We start from the raw sequence: 19,976 nt of genomic DNA on the forward strand, positions 1-19,976 counted from the left end.
CCCAGGGAAGGGACCTGTCGCGGCCATGATGTTAGCGCGTTTAAGACTATAGTTGTGTACTTTACGCGCTCCTTTTTATATACAAGCCTTAATAATAATTAGGGTGAATGGAAGTTGACGGCAATAATATTTGTTTAATTTCCATAATGAAATAACATACAGGTTTTTCCTACAATATAAAAAATAGGAACGTAAAGTAAAAATGCAAACTATAATAAAAAAATTAAAAAATTAAATATAATAATTCAAAATATAAAAAACTAACTGTGTATATGATTATATAATAAAAATACATTATACAATATAATATATAAAATATATGAATATACGATAAAATATATAGTAAAATATACAAACTATGACACCCGGTCAAGGTGTGATACGCCCCCGTTTAACTGGAGGAGAGGGTGAAACCATTTCCCGTCGAGGAGAAGTCAAAGACGTCGAAGAGAGAGAGGAATTAACATTGTATATTTTACTATTTCTCTCTTCGACGTTTTGAACATCCTTTCACCCGAAAGTGGGAAATGACGTGATGGATGTAGGGTCGGAGGAATAGGAGGAGTAGGAATTCTCGAGGTGCTAGGAGCGGGAATATTTAAAATTGGAGAGATTGCCGCAACTACCGGCGCCACCCACTACCCTCTCTAGATCCTCCTCCTACCTCCCCCTCCCCTCCCCCTCCCCCTCCCCCTCCTCCGCTATATACCCTCTTCCACCCCAATGTCTGGACTGTCCATACGCCAACGATTTATAAGGTGTCCATAATATCTCTTGTCCTCTAAAGGACAGAGAGATACCTTTCGCTGGCTCGTATGACACATCGTGCCTCGTACTCTTTGCAAATTGTGCACACGAGTATAAGTAATCTCATTCTTTTCGATTACAGCTCGATACTGGTCATGTGGAATGGTCTTTTGCCGGCATCTTTGTACACCTTTCAAGGTGTTACTACGACTAGTTTCCGTCAGATACGAATAAACTTTAGGTTTAACGCCGATAAATTCCCTCATGAGTTCAGCCCCCGTTTCAACCTTCACTAACCCGAGTTCCCCCTTACGTGACTCATCATACAATTCGTGAGTTTTTGGGGAAATTACTCAAATCCATGTAGGGTTTGAGCACACCCTTCAGTTCCCGATTGAGGTATCAGTCACCAGGGAAAAGATCAAGCTGTCAGTGTCGGTATAAAGGAGCTGAACTCGGTGTCCATACTGCTTTCGAAGAAACGTCGTAATAGAACCGATACATCATATCCTTCGCCATGTCTAGTATACTGAAACCGATATAAATCGGGGATTCAGCCATAACAGACTCTTTTGCAATGGTTTACAATGTACCTGTCGTTCCCACCCAGTTTTTTCCAAAGACTTGTACGTGTGTTTTGGACACATTCCTGAGAAGAAGAGAGGCTTCACCGGTGGTGACGACAGTTCGGGTAGAATAATTCAATGAATTTTTAATAGTGACACCGAAAAGACCATTCATTATGATTTTGATGGTGTTCCTCTTGTCCGGATCGGTCTCTTTAGCACGCCTTTCGGCATTCTCCAGAATATATTCCCTCAAATAAAAAAATCCTGTTTGAATTTGTACACTTTCCTTATTACATCAACTTCGAGACCGAGCCTTATCAACGTTTGTAATAACGGAAGACAGATCAAGTGATTACGCATGGGTAAATGCGTACCCGTCAACTTAACATTTTTCTTGGGTAGCTTCACCTTGAACTTATTCATTAGGTTTTTACTATAGGGCGATAGATCCTGGTGAGTCACATTCATGTGATGAATGGCGAGAGGGAGATCGTTCCGTCTGTAGAGCAACATCCCGTCTAACTGGTTTGGTATCGAGCAGTATAAAAATAACCGTATTCACTGTGAATCAATGGCGGTAATATCGCTAGCGACAAAACTTTCTAATTCGACAGGGGAAAGTTCAGTTATTTCACCCAAGGGCAATTTTGTATTTTATTTTACTCATAACTGTGGATACAAACACTGGTGAAGTCAACGTATAATATGTACGATTGAGGATCACCCCCCACCCTAAACTGGGATTTAACTCTGGATTATTAGCTACGCATTGCCATTCGAACTAGAACTACAAAAACCGCCGCGGATGTTTTTATTTAAATTAAATTAATTGATAGAGTTCACCATTCGAAATGAGGGGGAGACGAATTTTAGAGGAATATAGGAAAGCATCGAGTGAGAGAGAGGTAGAAGTCAGGTAACGGGCAGGGTCTAGTCCGAATTGCCCACCATGGCAGCCTTCCTCCAAGCTAAATAAACGTCCGCTAATAATCCCACATCCATTAACAAATACAAAACGGTATAATCTAGAAGATTGGTGCAATTAGCGGCGCTTCCAAACCTTGACCACGTGTGCATAGCCCCCGCTGGAAAGGTTTCTCCCGTAAGCTTCCGAATCGAAACACTCTCGAGAATGGGCATGCCGGGCTTTCGCAGGATATTGAAGCCCGTCACATAATCATAAGGGTAGTACTGTTTACCCGTACCCAAAACTAAAATCGAGACAATCCCGAGAATACTGGGTTAACAACAATGACGTGCGATTTCGAGGGAACCTTTCTGTTTGATATGACTCGAGGCGAGACTAGAAAGGGTCCCCCTAATCACGTTGTTGCTATCCACGAATCTCAGATTGCCCGATCTGGCCGAGTAAAATTTACTACCCTCGCGTTTCAGAATTTCAAAATCATGCTGAGCCCCCAGCCTCTTTCAAGACCAGGGCGATGTCATATGACAAATTGTGTACGAACACTGTTAAAGTTGGCTCCTTAAATTGCATATTCAAATTACACTGTTGACACAGTGCACACACAAAGTTGTCCCGTGCCACAAAATGAGCGTGATGTCGCATTTTCGTGACTCCCAGCCTTGAATTCGACGTTACATCCTCCGCAATGAGTGCTCGCTTCAAACTTACGGGCGGATTCAGGACTCGTATGTAAAGGATACGCAACGCATTTGTTCACGCAATAACCGCCCAGTCCCGGTTCATGTTCTGCAAACAATCATCAACGCATTTCTCTCCGTGACTTAGTCTATGGGTACAATATTCCCCCGTTCTACCGTCAACGATCACGTAGCAGTAAGCGAAAGCTTTCTGTCGAGATACTATTCGGTCGGATCGTCTTCTCCGGTCTTCGGTTGAATATTATACGCCTCAAAATCCAGGAAAGCCATGTGCGAGATTGGCAGCAGAGCTTTAACTTTAGTAAACTGTTTAAATTGGCCGGGTTCTGGGTATTCGACAGTGGTTCGAGCAGTACAGGCCTGTGTGTGCGCCTCACGGATGGTGGAACTATTAAACAAAGTCAAACAATTGTAACACATACCACCCGCGTGCTCAATCCCCCGCCCCTGCTTGAATCCGTGTCGGAACTTCTTCACGAATGCCAACATATCCTTAATCAATGCGACGTGGTCGTCAGTGATTAATAACAACGTGACCAAATGAGGGCATTTGGGGGGGGTTACCACCTTTCCTCGCTAGATGTACCGTCCAATGTTTTTTCGCTGTTTCCCCCCCCATGAATAATTCACATAATTTATACAGATATATGTTGAGGTTTTATTCCCCTTTTCTAATGTTTTGAAAGAGTCATGGGTCAACGGCATATCTGGCGAGTGTTTGATATTAAATTGTCCCCTCCCATCCTCCTCATTAAGACACGAGGGAGGTTGTTTAATACGTGTGGGAGGGTTATCTCGCAGTACAACGTACGCTTCTAACGCTGTAACGACACAGTTGTACCCGGGACTGAATATTGATAACCTGATCACTACCGCGGACTCCCTTGGGATACACCTGGAAGTTATTAATATTCACTAACTCACGCCGCGTGATATGAAGTTCAACCCTATCTAGCGAGGTCATACACCAACCCGAACCTCAGTACGGTTGAGTCTTCTTCCAAGTTATTAGCTATAAACTCAATAGCCTCCTCCAGGGAGTCATAGATCGAGTCAATCGTAGTGAGGGTGGGTGGAGTACATACATAGAAAGCACTTTTTTCATTCATGTCGCCTAGCATCCTCACGCTGGTGATAATAACGCACAAGTATAGCATAGCCGATCGAATACCTCTTTCGAGGAAGTTACTGTGCAACATCTTCGCGTAATCGGGTTGATGCTACTACTTAACTTCATTGCCACGTCAATGTGTGACCCTACTGCAGCCGCATAATGAATGGTAACTCACTACCTTATTACCCTCCGTTCTTTCCCTCGTGAGTGAAGATCCCCTTCTGGTTCCTACACCCCTCCACCAACGCGCGATGCTTCATTATTATTATTACTCCCCATCAAATCTTCATCTAATGGGAAGTCTTCAGCGAAGGGATCTGTAAAGATAATTTTTAAATAAGCACCGGAGTGAACGTGTATTATATAATAATAATAATAATAATAACTGCAAAAACTGCAATAATAGTAATAATAATAAAATAATAATAAGAATAATAAGAATAATAATAATAATAATAATAATAATAATAATAATATATTTTACCTGGATCGGAGGGGGGTGGTGAGGATGATTCATCAATGGCGGTTAGAGGCTTGGACATTTTCTTGAATGACGTGACAATCTGTGTGATACAAATTCATGAATGAAGGTGTGACATAACATGAACGCGGAGGTTTTTATGTACATATATTAAAATAAAACCCGATGCCCATTGTTAGTCATACAGTCTACATTCAACATGTGTAGCGATCACATCATATACGTGAATAGCAATGCATGTATAGGTACATTTCCAGAAAATCGGGCGTGTAAATTTACCAATAGGTTAGCCGTCCCTATATCATTACCGAAAGGAGTGGAATATGAAGTGGGGCTAGTGGGAGTCATTCTCCCGAAATTATATTACGCTATTAAACCAGGAGACGTTGATTTTTACTATCCAATTTAACGCGATCTATAATGAGTCAGATGGGAAACGCATTTACACGTATATTTATAAGTCCATTTCGGGTTTGTTGGGTGGTGATATGAATGTCATGACTAGAGCGTTTAATACGGAAATTATTGAACAATTATCTGAATTTTACGGAGAACATATTCGCGGAGCTATCCGCAGGGATGGTTTATTTCTCATGAATGATGACACGAAGAGAATGAGCATTCCACATACGATGCAGGAGCAGCCAAAGTTGATATGATTGATTCAATTACGATTAAACTCAGTGCTAAAGCAGCTAATATGTTTGGTTTCAATGAAAAAGTCAGGTATTTAATATACAGTTCGGTGCGTTGAGACCTCATCACAGTAGAAATATATTCCATCAAGGCGTTGAATACGTTTACCTGTATTCGGGTATCGTTCAACCTACCCATCTTGGGTGATAAAATGGTTAATCTCTTAGACTGCTTCACGTTAGGATGTGCATGTGGTAAAGGTCCGCATAATGCCATTTATAAACCTTTAAATACCATTGACGTATTGGATTACATTACTATCAATGTCTCGGATCAGAACGGGTGAAGAAATAATGTTTACTGAAAATGGGGTTCTATCATGCAGTCTGCATATAAGACCTAGATAAAAACGCTATCGAACTTTCTTATAAATACCATATGTGACATATACCCGTCGTAGTATTTAACCGACATGGCTGGTGAACAACCATATATTTGAGCAGCCTCGGCTGTTTAGACACGTATATCAAAAATACACCTTCGAAATTTGCCAATAGATTACCTACACCTATATTATTACCTAATGGGGTTGAATATGAAGTAGGTTTAGCTTCGATCATGTTTCCCAGGGGAGTTATTACGCTATATTATCCAAAGATGATTTATTCACTCTCGAATTTATTACAGAGCGTCATAAACGTGATAGGCATACATATTTGTATAGACCGAGAATAGCAATGTTAGCGGGGGATATGAAGAGACTCGTGAGAGCTCTTAAAATAAGGACGTGTATGATTACTTAAAAGTTTATTACGGTGATAATTTCATTAAATTATTTTAATAGTAAACGGTATATTTCATTGGGATGAAGATTTTAAGAAGAATTACTATACCACGTATCAAGATAGAGAAATTGAGAACGGGGGACGTTAAAAGTATATACGTCAAATTTAGCGGAAAAGCCGCGAAATTATTAGGTTTTTCATATTAATACCGGTTATGAAATATATGGCGGGCGTGACTGAATGAACACGTTTCCCTTGATTCTCTACCTGATAATTGTGGGGTAGATTATATATATGTGTATACGGATATAGTTCAACCGACGATTTTTTGGTTTTTGGCGGGAGACTAGTAAATATATTGGACTGTTTTACTTTAGCAAGTGGTAGAGGAAAAGGAATACATAATACAGTCTACAAATTGTTGAACACGAACATCTTGGATCAGATTTCTATTCTTATCACGGATCAAAATGGTCACCTTTTACATTTCACTAAAGACTCGAGTGTTACTTGCCTGCTCCGTATAAAACCTAGAGGAAAAATTAGATGAATAGGTGAGTATATAATTCGATGTTCACCCTTGGCATTCCTTATTCGTGATCGTAACACCCTCGAGTCAACTAGAACTGCGAATCAAGCTCAACTTAAATTGTTTGGGAATGTATAAACAGTAAAATGAGAGTGTTATTCGCGCCTCCTTCAGAGGCGGAATTTAAAAAAACAAAAAATATTTTTATCAGACCCTTTATTAAGGAGAGGAGCGGGATTTGAGGATATTTCCGTTTTTGGGGGGTTTTCTATCCCGGCCGCAGAAGGGGAAGCGGTTTTTTTTCGGCCATAAGTGGTATTGCACGGAAAGTGCTTCCTTTTCTATTTAACGCCGCGAAACCTTCAGTTAATGAATTCGGTAGATCTGTGTTATCTGATATGGTAAACAGCGGTTTACCTTTAAAAGAATCCATAAAACGAAATGGTATAAGGGCCCTCAAAACTCGGACAACGAATTTTAAGCGGTACTGGAAGGAGAAGGAGAACGAGACAGAAGAAAACGGTGAAACGATTAGTTAGACGGTCGAGTGTGGGAGGAAAGAAAAAACGGAGAAGGGGAAGGGCACACGAGTTAAATCTAGGAGTAAATATAATAAGGACGTGTACGATCTTTTGTAACTCATTCATCAATTGACATTCGGCGGGTACGCACTCGTTCTACCCTTCATCTAAAATTATATAAACACAAAATATGGCTAGCGTAGTTCCTAACATACCCGGAACTGGTAAATCAAGTTCCTGTTTCATCGTATATTGGCGGGTATATCAGAATTGTTCCCGAATGTTAATAGACGGAGAATTATTGAAACTTCAATTAATTCAAAGGAAAGACTGGATTTTACACCTTGTAATATTTCCATAAATCAAGTTCTATCTGATAAATATATAGAATTTCGCATAATGGGGTGGCAGGTTCTTTCTTAGATTTGTCAAGTATAGCTTTAGAATTATATATCTCAATTGATAGGGACGGTGGCGCAATTAGCGGATGATGTTTCACGTGGCCGTCGTTAATGGTATTAGTAATACATTATTTAAATCCGCTTCCGTTTTCTTGAATGAAAGTGGTGGAATCCTGTCCTGTATTTAACTATCATCAATATATAAAAATGTTGAAAATGATAAAACCCTCGGCATTAACCTACCACCGGTCGGGCGGGATTTTTATATGATGACTATCATGACACTGGGGGTAACTCGGCAATTTACGCCAATACCTTCGGTCAAACCGGCAGGTGGGAGACGAAAGTTATGGGTGACATTAAAACGAGGGGCGGTGCAGATACATATTTCCACTTCTTTTGGATATAGCGACTATAGACATGTATTTACTGGATTCAGTTGATTTGAGACTTAGGCTCGAAATTAGCGAATAATAGCTTGGTTTATGGGCGCCCACACAGACGGACATTTATGTGTTCAATGTAGAAAAGGCTAAATTATGGATCGATAGAGTTACCCCACATTATAACGCAATGTCGGCTTTAAATGAGGCGATAGCAGTTAATCCTATACAATATATATTTGATAAGACTTTATACAAGTCATACGTTATTGGGCAAAATGAAAATTCGATTTTAATTGATCAGCCTTTTAACAGTTGTATACCTGAAAAAATCACATTGGCCATGATTGATATGGAAACATTTTCAGGTAATTACGCGACCAATAGTCTATATTTTCAATCTTTCGATTTAAATAATATACATATTACCGTTAATGGGAATACGGTATAATATTCAATGTAGTTTCCTAATACCATCATGCAATTATATCACGAGACGCAGAAAAGTATAGGGGGTGGCGGTGATAATCTGATCATTATGATAGTTTTAAAAATGGTAGAGCTTATTTACTGCTTTAATTTTGTGGTGGAAGATGTTGAAGATTCCATGCCAGTGGAAATTTTCGGCAAACCTGCGAATATCGATCAGGCTGGGTACGGCTACGCCTAGCCCTTGCATTATTTTACTTTTTGGGGATACCAAGGGTATTTACGGTGGATGCGGATAGGGTTATTCAGTGTGATGTTTAGGGGTTAAATGGAATGGATACAAAAGAAATTGAAATAAGTTTAAAAGGTTCACTCGGTGACCGGGTTAAATATTTAGGTGTGTTCGCTTCGGATGAAGTAGGATTATTGACATTGCCAGAAAGTAGAATTAAACCTTTAGTTTTTATATCTAATACATTATCTTCGTCTACTGATATTAATATTGTTGGTCATTGGGTATGTTTTTACGTGGAAAAATCACCTAGAAATATATCTTCTTTTTTTGATAGTTACGGTATAAATCCAAAAGTTTATTCGAATGACTTCTCTAAATTTATATATGCGCATCCCGAATATAACCTCTATCGCCTAATAAAACAAATACAACCTGATAAATCGTACAAGTGCGGTCGTACGTTAGTTTTTTTGTCATTGCGTGAGTCACCGTGGTGTGGAAAGCAGTATTATCCTTAATACAAAATGATTCTCATTCACTCGTTTGGGAGGTAATGATAAATGGATAACGGGATATTATTTTAAATATTTGAAAAAGTTTAAATGTTCACATTGGAGGTCGGGGGTCAAACGTGCTATTACGTACAAGGAATGTCTCCGCATCTTGAACAACTAAGGTAAATGCATATTTTTCTTTGATTTTTATATTACTCCATTACATTCTATTAAGGATATATTCTATATATGTATCATACACCTTCAATCACATAACTTTTTACTTATTTCAGGATGAGCTGTGAGGATCATTCGCCCATGAACGTCGGTGTTAATCTGCTAAGACGTCTTAGTCGTTTCCTCTTAAACGTTTTTCGGCATATTCAGGTTAAATAAGGATACACGTGGAAGTTATATTGGGATGCGTGCTGAGACGGTCTGACAGCGATTAGTGTATTGAATTTGTAAACTCTTTATGTGGTCAATAAATCCTTATGAATAATTATATAGGTGTTTTTTTACTATGCCCATAATGCATTTGAACGGAAAAAACAGGGAAACGGAGAAAAAGAGTGCGTGTTTCTATGGAATCAGGAACTATTATTAAATAAATATATAACACATCGGTTTTTTACATACCTTCCACCACCGGGTTGCTCGTTTCCTTCAGTAGTGGGTGTGGTGGCGAAGTTGATCGGGGGTTTTTGCACTGTTGTGGGCTGCCAGTGGTAGTTGTTGCATCTCCTGCTACTTCTTCTTCTTCTCCTGCTTCATGGTCATGACCCGTTTTCACCTTCCTAATAAATGAGTTTGGGGCTCCAACACCATAATAGTAATGGTGTCTGACTTGAGTGGCTACTTCGTCGGCTGACAGTTCACTACTAGAGTTATTTCCCATATCTGAAAGGGAGGAATAATGACTGTTTTATATATTCCGCTTCTTTCAACGGGTACATTATTTTATAAGAATATCTATTCCATATACAGATGAATCTTATTGCTGTTTTTAATATTTACTATACTCTATGTTCAAGTAAATGGAAAGTGTTTTATATGCTACTTACTGAATAGTGACGGAGGGAAATGACGTTTCGGTCAAGAGAAATACTTGTAGGGACGGAGGGTTTGGTGTGTTGCAATTACTCTATACACTTTGGGTAAGGAATAACATCAATTTTCCCTGTCGGTTTGTATTTATGGTGTTCAGTTGGGGAAGTAATAATCAGGTGTGATATGATGTTTCGATGAAGTATTGTATTCCAAAGATGAAGTTCACGCCTTGTAGCGATAGAATTTATCCCCATTGGAGGAAAGATGTGTGGAAGTTTTATATATGAGTATGATATGTGTGTGTGTGTGTGTGTGTGTGTGTGTGTGTTTGTGTGTGGACGGCCTTTGTTGTGAGGAAATGATAAGGCTTGTTTATTCGTGTCTGCGAGAAACATGACTGGAGTGATACTGATTTTGATAAAATGAGTCATGTGTGGATGACCTTTGGGGTGAGGGTTAGGAATGATAAGACTCGTTTATTCATGTTAGTCTGAATCATTGCTGGGAGAGGCTTGCATGCTTCAGTCACAACAGGTTTGTGAAATCAGTGATTGTGATAAAGGGGTCTTGGGTAGCGGGGCTTTCGTAGTTCATTATCTCTTGAAGGATTGTCACATCAAGACGTGAACTCTCGCCATGGCTTCATCAGCCTCCTCTTGCAAGTTAGTTTTCGGGAACTTGTCCGAAAATAAGTTCAGGAAGAGGAATATGTGTCCAGTAGTGGCCACTAACTGTGTGACATGCAGGAATTACGGTGTTGTGGGGCGGACGTCATTCGAGCTTATCCATATGCCGAATTGGCAGTTTTCGATATTCTCGCACTGGTGCATCATATGCCTGTCTTCGTGATAGGGGTATTGAAGGGTCCGCCATTGTGAAAAGACCTGAAAATATCACATCTTGGGAATGCGACGAAGAAGTTGATCTACCCACCATAGCTACCTTATTAACACAATACGGTAATTGGTGCCCCCATTGAAGAATGAATACGCGCAAAAGAGCGTGGCTTATTCCAAAAGATGAAGATCACGCCGATCGTTTGGGTTCAGAGATACCAAACAGATGAGGTTCAATCACTTTTTTTCTTCGGTCAAGAAATTGAAGGAAGAATTATTTAAATCATCGTATGACTATGCCAAATATGTTATCTTTCCCGCTGGCAGCGGTCAGAGCGGACTGGTTAATACGACTTGGTTGAATCAATACTTACCTGTGTTAGCTACATTCAGTGATGAAATGAGCAAAATTGGTAAAATATGCTGCGTGGCTATAATGAAAAAGAATTTATCCCTGTTGGAGGAAAGGTGTGTGGAAGATTTATATATGAAAAACAAAATTGTCGTAGTTACTAAATTTAAAGCTTTGAGGTGTTAGATGAAACGTCGTCGTCTTCGATACACGGTCGGGAAAGTGCTGGAGAAGATGTTTGTGGTATATACTAAGGGCTGTGATGTGAAGGAACAGGTTAGAAAAATATATAGTAGCCGTAGTATGTTTCGTTGAAGTATTGTTTTTGAAAAAGCGAATGCGCATATTATCGCGTTCGTGTTTGTACAGTTTTTTTCTAATGTATGTATTTGTATGGAATATTAATTCATTCCCCTGTATTTAGGATTGGTTATAAATATAAAATAACAATTCCGTCTGTAATTTGATTTTCAACCTCTTTCAAACTCTGTATAATAATAAACAAAATTGAAATGTGTACCTTTGTCCTTGTGTTCGCCACCTAGATTATGACTCAAATTCAATGAAAAATAAAAATTTCAAAATTTCACGTTGGCGTGAAGTCAGCTGGGCAAATATGGCGATAAGGTCTCGTTTCTTCATATGTGTGTGTGTGTGCGTGATTCATCATCAGATAACATTGACTCTGATATGGTTATTGGGGGAGATATCACATGTGGATGAAGTCAGTCGCCAAATATCCTTTTATCATGATACTCGAATATCTAAAGCAGCTGTGTATATATATATAAAACAAAATGTAACGGCTGAGAGAGAGAGGGAGGGATGGGGAGGGAGGGAGGGAGGGAGGGAGGGAGAGAGAGTATATTCGCAATGTGCTATATAAATGTTTAGAGATTTTAAAGGAGGAGGATGAGGTAAACGTCCCGGTTACTTTGAAAACAATTAAAGGGGACATGAGTCGCAAAAAACAGTGAACTGAGTCTATTTGGGGTCAGGGTGGGGTTCAAGTTTTTGTATTCCCGTAAGAGTTACGTGGACATCAACACGGGGAGAGGGGTAGAAAAGTTGGAGTCAATTTGGGGTGGGGGTTGAAATGTTGGTTTTTATTCCCTGAGAGTTATGTGACGTCACAGGGGGTAGGAAAGGTGGAGTCAATTTGGGGTCAGGGGTTGAAAGAATGGTTTTATTCCCAGAGAGTTATGTGACGTCACAGGGGTAGAATAGTGGAGGTCAATTTGGGGTGAGGGGTTGAAAGTGTTGGTTTTTATTCCCAGGAGAGTTATGTGACGTCACAGGGGGTAGGAAAAGGTGGAGTCAATTTGGGTCGGGGGTTGAAAGAATGGTTTTATTCCCATAGAGTTTACGTGACGTCACAGTGGTAGAATAGTGGAGTCAATTTGGGGTGAGGGGTTGAAATGTTGGTTTTTATTCCCAAGTAGAGTTACGTGACGTCACAGGGGGTAGGAAAGGTGGAGTCAATTTGGGGTCAGGGGTTGAAAGAATGGTTTATTCCCAGAGAGTTACGTGACTCACAGGGTAGAATAATGGAGTCAATTTGGGGTGGAGGGGTTGAAATGTTGGTTTTTATTCCCGGAGAGTTACGTGACGTCACAGGGGGTAGGAAAGGTGGAGTCAATTTGGGGTGAGGGCTTGAAATGTCGGTTTTTATTCCCGGAGAGTTACGTGCGTCACAGGGGTGTCAGGGGTTGAGAATGTTTTATTCTAGAGTTACGTGACGTCACAGGGTAGGAAAGGTGGAGTCGATCATGGGGTTAGGGGTAGGCCACGCCCCCCTAATATGAGCTCATGTACGTACATGAGCTTGTAAGACAAATGGAGTCAATTATGAGCTCATGTACGTACATGAACTTATCATACATATGGAGTCAATTATGAGCTCATGTACGTACATGAGCTTATAATACAAATGGAGTCAATTTGGGGTCAGGGGTGGCCACGCCCCCCCAGAATAGTGGAGTCTATATGGGGTCAGGGTGGCCACACCCCCCAGACAAGTGGAGTCTATATGGGGTCGGGGTGGCCACGCCCCTTTTGGGGGTTTTGGGGGTTGCCCCGCCCCTTTTTAGGCCTCACGTACGTACATGAGCCAATCAGGAGGGGGGAGGTAGCCACGCCCCGGGGGGGTGGGGGGGTGGGGGGCGGGGGGCGGGGCTAGAAAAGTGGAGTCTATGGGGTGGGGTTTTTCCTCTAACTAACAGGCGTTTTCGCTGTTTAACCCCGACAGTATATTGTGGATAAAGAATTTCATGTCTGATTGATGCATAATGTAAACGTATTCCAATTTTTTTATTTACTTACTTAGTCATGAAGGAAATGACTATTCACATATACTTGAATATTTGCTCACACACTATGTATGTATGAAGATGCAGAGAGAGAGAGAGAGAGAGAGAGAGACTCTAAAATCCAACCTTTCTTTCAAAGGTAACCCCAACGCAAGAGTGCATCACGGTGACCAAAAACGGTTACTACAAGTTGCAGAGTTGCAACGATTCCACGGCACAAGTTGCCTGTCGGTATCCAGGTGAGAGACACAAGTTTTGGGTAATGTTCAGGTTGCTAATTTCGTTCCGATACTTAGAAAAAAAAAAAAAATGCTTTCGAACGATTGTCTTATTCTCTTATAATCTATGATATGGTTACCAGGCTTTGTACAACCTTGGTTACGTCTTAAGTGTTCAAATAGATCTGCATGTTAAACAGTATAGAGAAAGGATTTATGATAAAATATAACACATTCATTTCAGTTTTCGTTGGTGAAACAAGGATCTACTTGACCGTAGATTTTGGCGCGTTTTAATTTACGTTTAGTTAGGAATATGATATTTGAAACTTATGCATGAGGGGAAAATCTTGTACGCTTCCCGAGTAGGCTGGAGGTCGTATCATGCACGGTACTTGTTTCTGAAACTTGAAAGAGGGGAGTCTACCTAAAGTGTCTGGATGACCCATTCCAGCTGTACCGGTCCACGCTCCAGGTGATTTTGGAGAATCAGTAACCCCCACCTGGCCTTTCCTGTGAGTAGTAGGCCTAAGGGACTAATTTATCAGTGAACTTCAAAAGTTGCTGAGATACTAACTTGGCGGGAACGTATCCAGTTGGAGCATGTCAGTGAATTCGTGGCTACTGCCTAAAGTGCATATTGCTTATAGGCTGATGTTCTTTAAGACATTTTTCCTTTGACATACCATTGCATTCAGGGTGGTTTGCTATAACAGGCGTGGGCCACCAAAGTATTCTGTTTCTATAGGACCTCATCCGGTCCATGGGGCAGACCCACATTGCTGAGAAAGCCTTGGAAAACAGAGCGTTAAAGACGGCCCTGCGTGTTGCTACTGGAGATAACTAGACTCATAATAGTACTATCCTTCTTCTAAACGACCGTTGCTTTCCCTCAGGAACTTGTCCACGCCGTTACAGCGAGCACAGAGGTCTCTGCTACAGGGTCATCGTCGCCGGGGGCGTTACTGACCTCCTTTCTGCCCGGTCCGAGTGCAACAAGGACGGGGCATCGCTGGCATACCCGGAGGATCTGGACGCCCTGGATTTCGTTGCTGGGCTGGTCCGCGTGAGTAACCGGTCTTCTGAAAATGAATGTGATGAATTTTTGTATATCATCAGCTGTCCTGAATCAAGTTAATGATAAATATTAAAAAAAAAGCAGGGTTCATTTGTCTAAACTGCATATCATTCATTTTCAGGCAACAGTTTCTACTGTGGGGTCAACGAACGCAGCTATTGGCTTAAATAAGGTGTAAGTACATTAAATAAAAGTCCACACATTTATGTGCATATGTGTGTGTGTGTTAGTGTATATCATCCACAATTCAATATCATAAAGGAGAATGAGCTTAACTAATCCCTTAATACATTTTTAAATTGACGTCCAAAGATATTCAAGCTTCTTAAGCAACTTTTGGCATTCACTCCTCTCTCTCTCTCTCTCTCTCTCTCTCTCTCTCTCTCTCTCTCTCTCTCTCTCTCTCTCTCTCTCTCTCTCATTCTATAATTTACTAACTTTCTCTTTTCGCACGCACTGCCCAATCCTTTTACTAGTTTATGCAGTTTGTATTCACTGTCCTTAACCGTCATTGCATCATGTTCCAACATAAACCATTCTACAGTCGTTTCACACCTCGTTTTTGTATTCTACAACTTTGCTCCTAATTTTGCGTTCTTTTTTCAAAAAGATATCGTTAGTGGTACTGTAGATGTATATTATTCGATATTATTCTAATCTATTTTTCCGAAACAGTTTGGGAGACTGGACCTTCAACGGATTGTTTTCCCCGTCCAATGACGTCATAACTATGGCGGGAACCTCACCTTCTCCGTCTCAACTGTGGCGATTCCTGGTCGTTCCTGAATTCAGTAGTGACCCACTAAGCCTTCTTCCGGCTGCTTTGAAATCTGACAATGTTACCGTAGCTGTATGTCAACTGTATGGACCGATAGGTAAGTAGATTTTATTCTCGTTTAAAGTTTTTTGGTGTCTGATATAGGTCTAGTTTGTTTTTCCTTGCTTTTTTTGTTTATCTTTTACATCGGTTTATTTAGACCTAAGATGGTTAGAGTGTAGAATAGGGGAGCAAATCTAAGCTTTATCGTTTTGGAAACGTATGCTAAATCATATATTATGGAAATGAGCCTCTTAAGTTATTTTTTCAGATATTTTTTTATCACAATTTTTACAGATTGCTTGCGTTTACCTCCTGAACCAACAGGGAACATGACAAGGGTATGGAGCGCTGGTGAAAAGACGGCGATCTATACGTAAGACTTTCTTTTGTTATACAATTTAATTCGTTTTTAATGCAGGTGGGAATTGAAGAATGAACATGGAAACGTTGAACGTCCATTTATACATAAAATCTTAAAAGAAACATTACTATACATTTCTTGCTGATATAAGACTATCGCATTCTTGTTGGAAAACTGAACAGGTGTCCTTTTAAAAATATATATTTCTTTTGTGAAAAATAGGCAAAAACTACTATCATTTTCTTAAATTCTTCAGATGTCATCTTGGATATTTCGTCGAGGGAAATAAGTCTGTCACTCAACAGAACATCCACTGCATCGGAGTCTTAGGGGATTGGTATCCTCAACTGAAAAACTGTTCGGCTGTTGAAGGTATCCTAATACTACTAATCCTCACAACCTTCGAATTTTATGTTAGGCGAATATTCCCGACCTAATTCTCACGACTTGCACATTAGTATGATTTATTTATTTATTTATTTTTTTTTTTTGTAGACTTCCTTTGAGGGCATCTTAATTCTTTGATGTTACAGCATATAAATGGATGTAGTAAACGTTCTGTTATGGTTTCATCATTATCCTCTTTCAAAATGTGCACACATACGAGTGGAATGAGTCAATATGGCAACCGTTTGTTAAACGGGACTCCGAGAGTGAAGAAGAACGGGCCAACCAGCGAACGAAGATATCTGAATTAAATATAAGACATACTTCTCTTGATCTCTTTCTCCCCAGTCTGCACCGAACCGTTGTCCCAGGCCGCTAAAACCCTCAAAAACGCCACGGGCGACAACTTCCGGTTCTTCAACGGAACCGCGAGTTTCTTCTGCCCGGACGACATGGCGACGGTGGAGAGGAAAACGACGCAGACCGTCGTTTGTTCTTTTAATGGCACCGGTTACGCATTCGATCCTCCTGTCATCCTTCCATGCAACGGTGAATAAAATAGATTAGTTCTGACTCTCTCGGTTCTACTTCGTAAAAGAAATCCAGAATGACTTAGACCTATATGAACAATGTCTATGAACTAGGCCTATCTGACTCGCTGTCTCGCTCTTTTAGCTTGCGTGGCAGAGCCCAGGGTCAACAACAGCGTCGTGCAGTGGACGAATTCAACCGTGTGGACCATTGGCACGGCAGTCGTGGCAGACTGCTTGGCTGGGCACATGCTCAACGTCTCCTCGAATACCCAGAATGTCCTGTGCACCGAGGCAGGATGGGAGGTCAAGAAAGGGTGTTACGAAGGTGAGGAAAAAATGTTTCAAAAACCTGCTTTTAATCAAAACGTCTTTGCTAGGCAGGCGTTTAGCGTTTGATTTGCTTAAGATTGTGGTTAATGTTTGATCTACTTAGGTATGTTTTATATGCTTATATGTAAAATATAGATGCATACAACATTCGTGCTGTTTGCAGATAAAAATAAAATTACTTGAAAAGCTTGTGACGATTCTTAAGTATGTATATATATATATATATATATATATATATATATATATATATATATATATATATACGTGTGTCCACATAAATGCACGTGTGTACAGTGATGCTCAAATCTCATGCGACATGACTCATAGGATTTCGTTCAAAATTCACTAACTGGCAACTAGCATTCTATTATTCCAATGCGAAAACGCGTTTATTGCATACAATAAGGCCATAATATGTTTCATTAGAGTGAAATCTGTCATATATTTCAAAACTGTAAGAAAATGTCACGTGTAGCAAATTTCAGAAAAAACTCTTTCCTAACATTTTCAAAACTTTCATTCACACATCGCTGAAGCATTTGACCAAAATGAAGTAGTCATCAAGCATCTGTTCAAATGTTAAATAAAAAACCGAAAAAGGGTCATAACATTAATAATGCTTCCAAAACAAGCATAAAATTTGAAATAGTCCTATTTGATTGCTTTTACACCTCAATGCTGAAAAAAAAAAATTGTAAATATGTATATACAAAAGTAGAATGCGCCCACCAATAACGTGTGAGGGGAGCGTGTGTGACGTATCGTTAGTGTCGGTGCAACAACAACCACCCGGTGTAACATAAGTAGGTCTACAATGAGTAGCAACAATGAAATTATCTTGAAAACGTTTACTTTATATGTGTTAGAGGAACATTTGGATTTTCATACATTTATTTGCTATAATTCTTAAATATTTCAAAAAATAATGGCATACTAGCAAATATTCGCCTATGCAATTATTCTTTTGTCAAAGCCAAGATATTGTTCCTAGGCCTAGGTGTTAGATACTTTACACTTAACAGTCATATCTCTCTATTAACAATTTCTGGCCAGAAAGCAAATGAGGTTACCTACACATTCCTGCACTTCAAGTACCTTATGAAAGAATAAATTATACACCAAAAGCGAGCGGAAGGACTTGTAAGAATATAATATTCTAAACCAGTTGAAAACGAGTGTCCCATGCGCTTTAATATTAGTACTTATGATATTTCGATTAATAGCCATCTTCTCCATATAATCAAAATCATCATCATCTTTTATTCCTCAAACAACATTAGTAACAGATTACATTTCCGAGGGCTTAGAAATTTTTTTAGGCCTATAACTCATTTTGCAACATACAGGCAGCCTAAATACAGCCTAACACTTCAACATTCAAAGAAAATTGGTTATAATTCATATTCCTATCGTATTCCTCAAAGAACAGGTAATCTCTACAAATAAATTCATTAGTAACAGATTACATCTCAGAAGGCTTAGATGATTTCTGTAGAACTATGAAACATTTTGCAACATACAGGCAGCTTAAACAGCATGTGCTTCAACATTCAAAGAAAACTGGTTGTAATTCATATTCCTACTTTGAAAATATTGTTATGACTGTTCAGCTTATTAGGTCTACTGTCATAATGCTGCAGACGTGGTTATGTTGACAGGTCCAAGGAGCATGTTAAGTGTGCTTTCACTGATGGCACCGCTAACCTAATCACACCGCACTTTGAACTAAGCAACGTAAAAAAAAAAAATCAGTTCAAATCACACACATTACGAATCATACCAATGCATAAAGGGATCATGTTTATATAACCATTAGGAAAATAGGGCTAGCTGTGAATTCGCAAACTTGTCGACATGTATGAAATTAGAAATAAAAAAAAAGTTCAACACTACTTGGCAACGTCACATTGAGTCTGAGAATTTGAACGATACAAAAAGAATCATGTCGCATGAGATTTGAGCACCACTGTACAGACGGCCAACGAAGAATTGGCGTAGTTTCTCAATTCATTGTTCGTTATGGAAATATTGCCATATGCAGGTGCCAGATTATTTACTTAACAATAAATAACATTTCCTTTCAAAGGTGCTATACTTGAAATAAATTACATTAGAATAGAGTAGACTTATTCAACGTATTAAAGATAATTATTTTGCAAAGTAAGGAAAATATATACCGATGGGTCCACGATTTCTAATTTTATTCTCAACTCTAGCTTCGTGACAGCATACCAAAGCATTTTGAAGTTGACTTTGCTGCCGCTCGAGTTTTGACTCAACGTATCGTACTGCACTGGGGTGTTGTCATTTTGTCTCCTACAGCCGATAAACAATACATCAAGGCGTTAACATTCTTTGAAAACGATGTTTAATTAAACTAATTTTGTCCTTTGATTAATAAAATAATTTGCATGACATATTTAGTGGGCCTAAATTGGACTTCTGATTTTCACACATGATTAGCCTAGGTCTATTTTCAGTTTTGTTCAGCAGTATACTCCCTCGGATACGTAATATAAAGGAATATTTACATCGACGATATATATATATATATATATATATATATATATATATATATATATATATATATATATATATATTAATCTGCTTTATTTGATTATTCCCGTTATTCTTGTTTTATTAGCCATGTTCGCCTTTCTTCTTATCCTTTTCATAATTGCGTAACATAATTAACTCAGACCTAGCTATAAAAAAAAAAATAAAACGAATATAATTCTTTTTTTTTTTTATC

General features: G+C 39.4%; 3 protein-coding genes across 3 annotated transcripts in view; 2 read left to right on the plus strand and 1 right to left on the minus strand.

Annotated features, from left to right (window-relative positions):
* Nucleotides 1-14,650, plus strand: part of LOC135205573 (uncharacterized) — a 41,649-nt gene extending 26,999 nt beyond the window's left edge. Inside the window, exons 14-15 of the mRNA XM_064236340.1 lie at nucleotides 13,637-13,736; nucleotides 14,612-14,650. The gene's annotated coding sequence lies outside the window, so the exon portion shown is untranslated. The remainder of the gene's footprint in view (nucleotides 1-13,636; nucleotides 13,737-14,611) is intronic.
* Nucleotides 1-18,512, minus strand: part of LOC135205693 (protein sel-1 homolog 1-like) — a 337,811-nt gene extending 319,299 nt beyond the window's left edge. The window contains exon 1 of the mRNA XM_064236613.1: nucleotides 18,507-18,512. The gene's annotated coding sequence lies outside the window, so the exon portion shown is untranslated. The remainder of the gene's footprint in view (nucleotides 1-18,506) is intronic.
* LOC135205695 (uncharacterized) lies at nucleotides 14,707-16,696 on the plus strand. Its single transcript, XM_064236615.1, has 5 exons — nucleotides 14,707-14,781; nucleotides 14,915-14,967; nucleotides 15,469-15,668; nucleotides 15,908-15,986; nucleotides 16,231-16,696. Exons 3-5 carry the CDS (start codon nucleotides 15,524-15,526, stop codon nucleotides 16,409-16,411), a joined length of 405 nt encoding a protein of 134 aa, XP_064092685.1. The 5' UTR covers nucleotides 14,707-14,781; nucleotides 14,915-14,967; nucleotides 15,469-15,523; the 3' UTR covers nucleotides 16,412-16,696.
* Nucleotides 18,513-19,976: the final 1,464 nt, after the last annotated feature.

The sequence above is a fragment of the Macrobrachium nipponense genome, chromosome 24, assembly GCF_015104395.2.
Source record: "Macrobrachium nipponense isolate FS-2020 chromosome 24, ASM1510439v2, whole genome shotgun sequence".
NCBI lineage: Eukaryota > Metazoa > Arthropoda > Malacostraca > Decapoda > Palaemonidae > Macrobrachium > Macrobrachium nipponense.